This window comes from Leishmania donovani, chromosome 20 (genome assembly GCF_000227135.1).
Source record: "Leishmania donovani BPK282A1 complete genome, chromosome 20".
NCBI lineage: Eukaryota > Euglenozoa > Kinetoplastea > Trypanosomatida > Trypanosomatidae > Leishmania > Leishmania donovani.
The window spans coordinates 447,392-452,075 of record NC_018247.1 but is presented as its reverse complement, the minus strand read 5'-3'; the positions used below and the strand labels follow the sequence as shown (position 1 = coordinate 452,075).

Sequence of the window (4,684 nt, the reverse complement as noted above, 5' to 3'; positions counted from 1 at the left end):
GCGCCTCTCTTGCCGAATACAGACCTGCATCGCAGGTTCGCCAAGGAGCTGGGCCAACCAGCACTGTCTGGTGTCGTTCAGCCCACCGCAATGCCACCGCGTACAGCGCAGGCCAGACCCATGGATCATGCTCAACATCACTGCAACGCGGCAAAGGCAGAGAAAACAGGTGGTGGATGCGCATACTTGCTGAATCCTCGACGCAAATCATAGCGAGCTGGTTCAAGCGTGATCGTCGCTGCAACTCTCGGTAATGCGCCAGCCCAGAGTTCTCCGCTGATGCCAAGAGTCCGCAAAAAGACCCGGAGGGCATGCTGCCGGCTGCTTGGCCTCCCCACACACGCAGGGTGAAATACTGGGGCCTGTGGCTCAGCACTGAGGTGGTCCCCGCATCATCGGGGGGGGGGCAGGGGAGGGAGCAAAAACGGGAAATAACAAAAAAAACGATGCATTCAAAATCAAAACAGCACACACACACACACAGGCACGCGCGCACGCGCACAAAAAAAAAGAATAGCCAACGCCACAGGTAGAAAAAAAAAGGAAAGCCAAGAGTAAGATAGGAAGGAAGCGAGGGAGGGAGGGGAGTCAGCAGGACAAATGGGCATGAAAGCACGCAGATGTGCATGCGATGTGTGTGTGTGTGTGCTTATACACCGACGCAGACACACACGTCGAAAGGAAGCAGACGCGTCACAGGGGAAGGGGAAACGAGAAAACGAAAGAAAGACACGCACGCACGTACCTACACAAACAAAAGACTTCGCCGTTGAAGACATAAAAAGAACAAAAATGCCAAGAGATATGCACATACATACGGGCCTGTGGGCGCCCCGTCTCGAACACGCACTCTCCCCTAGAAGGACATGAACACGCGTCGTCGTATCGCTCTCCTGAGTTCGTTCGCTTCACTCCTTCTTTTTTTTTTGTTGTCGGCCCTTTTCCGACTCGCCGCTTGCTTAATGGCGGCCTGCTGAGCAGGGGTGGGGGCGGGGGCGGGCCGACTGAAGTCACCCACCCACGCCGCTCGACCGGCAAGCGAACATGTGCCCACAAGAGGGATGAGGGAAGGGGCGTCTTAGTCGCCGTAAAGAGGGCATGTCAAAGAGAGAGCAAGCGAGCCGCCGGTAGAAATTACACACACGCACACACATACGCGTACAGGTACTCAGAGGGAAGGTGGGGAGGGGGAGATGACGAGGAGAAAGAGGGAGCACATGCCTCCTCCCGTGAAAACAAGCAAGCAAAGGGCATGCACGAGATGGCTGCACAAAGAAGATACGTCACATACACGCGCGTGCGGGCGTTGGCGTTCGGGAGAATGATACCCCTCTCGCTGCCGCCGCTGCTGCGCCACTTCTGAGCGAAGAGAGGAAAAGAAGCCAAAGAAAGAGAGAAAAAGGCGATGAGAGGGGAAAAGGAGCAACACACACACACACACACACACGCAGATGAGATCACAAGCGATCTATGCAGCAGGAGGCGCTGGCCCGATGCGTGTGCAGCAGCGACCCTGCGCATCTTCCCACCTGCATCTCGCGTCTCTCGATCTCATATGCCTGGTAGCTGGTACGCAAGCGAGGTAAAAGACTTGCCTCCTACCGTGTCGCCCAGGCCCGGCGTCGTGCTTGCATTGGCCAAACCACGGGCACCTGGGGTGGAAGCGCCGCCGTTGTTGCTCTGCGCGCGGCGCGGCAACGGGGCCTCGGTTGCCTTTGGGGTGACGGGTGGCGTGATGGGGGCCAGATAGCCACCTGGGTACACCGCCTTCGCTTTTCGGGCTGGTTGATGCGGGAATGCCAGTACCACGGGTTCATGTACCCCCTGCGCAGTGCTGGGAGGTCGGCTGTGCGCGGCAGGGTTAGAAATTCCTCGATCAATGAACAGCGACTTTGATGGCTGACTGGCACTGTTGCCTGCTTTCGCAGTGCAACCACCGTCGACCTCCGGGAATGTTGTGGGACCTCGACTCGTAACGCCAAGGAGGCCAGGAGGCACGGTGCTGTCCCGGCTGTCGCTGTAGACCTCCATAATAGCCGAGGCCTCGTCGTTCCCGCCCATCACGGAGGCGCCTGGGGACACCGTATTGCCGTTGCCTTTGGTTACCCAATACACCCCCAGCGACGTGAAGGCGGCATCGTGAGCTCCGTCGCACGCCGTTGCCGAGTAGGAATTTCGCCGACTACCCATGCCAAAGCTGCTTCCGTAGGCGAACTGCTCCCCCAGACCGCAGCCACCGGTGCCGCCGCCCGTGTTGTGGCTGCTAGAGTCGCCAGCGCCGCCTCCCTGATGCGGAGTGTGCCGCGCAGCTGCAGCGCTCGGCGCGCGTGTGTGAGTGGCGTTGCTCACCCGGCGTTGGCCGCGCAGGGCGAGGGTGGCGGCAGTTCCACTGCCGGACGGTCGCACTGCCGGCCCCCGCGCCCCTAGCATCGAAGAGCTACCGCGATGCTCTTGTGACTGAGTCGGAATGGAAGGCGAGGTTGGCGGGTGAGGCGCCATGTTCGCTCCGGCGATTCCTGCTAATTGGGCACACACGCGATGCGGCGCGCGGCTTGGCACGAGGTCCGCTGCGGCTGCCGCCGCCTCTTCACCACCGCCGTCGTAGTCGTCACGTGCGTAGAGCAGACTCATCCCAGCACCGCAGCCCGGCATGCGCGACATGAAGGACTCGTCCATGAGGGAACTATTCATAAAATCGTACTGGCCATCCTTGAGAACGCTGCGACCCGTTCCGGCGCTGGCGCCCGTCGAGGAACCCTTCTTCCACCTGCGCGGATGGGTCGAGCCGACGGCGGCGTCGTTGTCGCTACTGCGTGGGTTGTCTGCGCCGTCTGAGTCAACGCTCTCATCGTCATCGCCGTCCGAGCCGAAGCAGGCGGAGCGCTCGCCTGCGCTGCCCTCATCGCTGTTCGAGTCATCATCGCTGCTGCCGTTGCCAGAGCTGCCAGAGGACGAGGACGACGACGCTACCTCATGCCTCGCCACTCCACGCGCGGCAACCTTGCCCACGCCCGCAACTTCCCTTTGATCACCAGCAGCACCGGCTAGCGATGCGGTCTTAACGACGGATGGACCGTTGTGCTGCTGATGGTGAGCGCGGACCGTCACTGGCCTCTGTGCCAGTGCGACACAGGCGGCAGCCCCCGACGGCGAGCCGCCGCGGTTGTTCTTGGCCCCGAGCGCCGCAAGATCATCGTACTTGAAGTAAAAGGACGGCGACCGGGATGAGTACTGCTGACGATGCTGCCGCACCTTCTTTCGTGCCGCCATGGCCGCCTCACCGGCCTCGCGGTCGCCAATGCTCGAGTCGATGTCGCTAATACTAGGACTGCTGGTGTTTGCCCAGTCGTCGCCCTCACCGTCGTCGGGCGGCAGGCGTGGGGAGTCAACGACGCGAGCGCCATGCAGCAGGCTTACATCGCACCAGAGCTGCGTGAGAAGCTGGACGCCGGTTGCCTCCCCCTCAACAGGGCGGCGAGAGGAGCGCTCCTTGTAGGCTCGCTCCGCTTCACCATCTGTCCCGCTCTGTCGCTCAACGGCGCGCCGCTTGCGCGAAGTCTTGATACCAATGGAGCCGATGGGGCCGTAGAAGGAGAGCGTTCCCGTTTCGCGATGAGCGCGGGCCGGTGGGGCCGACTGCTGCGCTGGCAGCTGTGACGTGCAGCCGTAAAACATTGAGTAGCTATTTTGACGACCTGGGGCCTGCGACTGATCCTCGCTATGCCTCTGCTGATGCTCAGGGGAAGTTGCGCCGCGCGGCAGCTCCGACGTCCTGCAGTCGCCTTGCTGCTGCGCCTCGTTCCACGGCATTGGGGCGTCCGTCCCAGGCACTGAGGGCCTTGATGCCATGCCCTCATGCCGGGTTCGAGAGCGAAAGTGCATGAAAGGGTTGAAGCCGAGGCCGCCGCCGCCTTGCTTCGGGATCCAGCGGAACTGCGGCATCAGTGGCAGCCCAGTCGGCCCAATAGACGACGCGCCGCTCGCGTTACTGCCAATGCTGGCAGTTTGAATGCAGAGTCCAGAACCTTGAGTGCCGCTCACAGAACTCTCGCGCAGGCAGCCGAGGTGGCTGTTGGGGAGCATCTGCTGCGCTTGCTCGCAGTCATCTTCGACTCCCATCTCTACTCCCATGTTGCCGTAGGCATGGCCGCTGACCTCGTCGTCGTTACTCTGCTCATACTTTTGGTGCCGTTCCTGCCGCGGCGTGAGGGACGTGGAGGGGGACGGCTGCGGTGGCCCACACTGCTCAGCCAGCGGCAGGTAGGTGGGGTGATTCGCGAAATGGGACTTCTCCTGGTCTGGCCGATAGTATTTGGAGCGTACCGGGATCTCACCTAGGCGAGGGACGTCGTAGTCGCTGATCCCGTCGTTGCGGTTGTGATTATGACCGCCAGTGCCGCTGTCCATGTACGCCGGCTGCATCAGACGCTTGAAGACTTTGTTCTCCGCAAGCTTCTGCGTCCACTTCTTTTCCTCCTCGCTCCAGCGACCAGCGCTGCTATCGCCATGCTGGTGCCCGCCTCTCCGAGTCGACGATAACGCCTTAGAGGAGCTGTGGTGGCCACTGCCGCCATTCCGCGCGCTTTTCTTCTGCCCGTCTTTCTTATTGGCGTCGGCGCTGCCATTGGTGGGGTGCAGCAGCTCGCGCGCTTTGTTCATCTTCGCGACCGTTTTCTCGACCGCA

The 4,684-nt window shown here is 61.4% G+C and overlaps 1 protein-coding gene across 1 annotated transcript; it reads right to left on the bottom strand.

Annotated features, from left to right (window-relative positions):
* Positions 1–1,551: 1,551 nt before the first annotated feature.
* LDBPK_201060 (hypothetical protein, unknown function) lies at positions 1,552–4,422 on the bottom strand (the record flags this gene model as incomplete). Its single annotated transcript, XM_003860400.1, has 1 exon — positions 1,552–4,422. The coding sequence occupies one exon, from the start codon at positions 4,420–4,422 to the stop codon at positions 1,552–1,554; it is 2,871 nt and encodes a 956-aa protein (XP_003860448.1).
* Between the last annotated feature and the right edge of the window lie 262 nt (positions 4,423–4,684).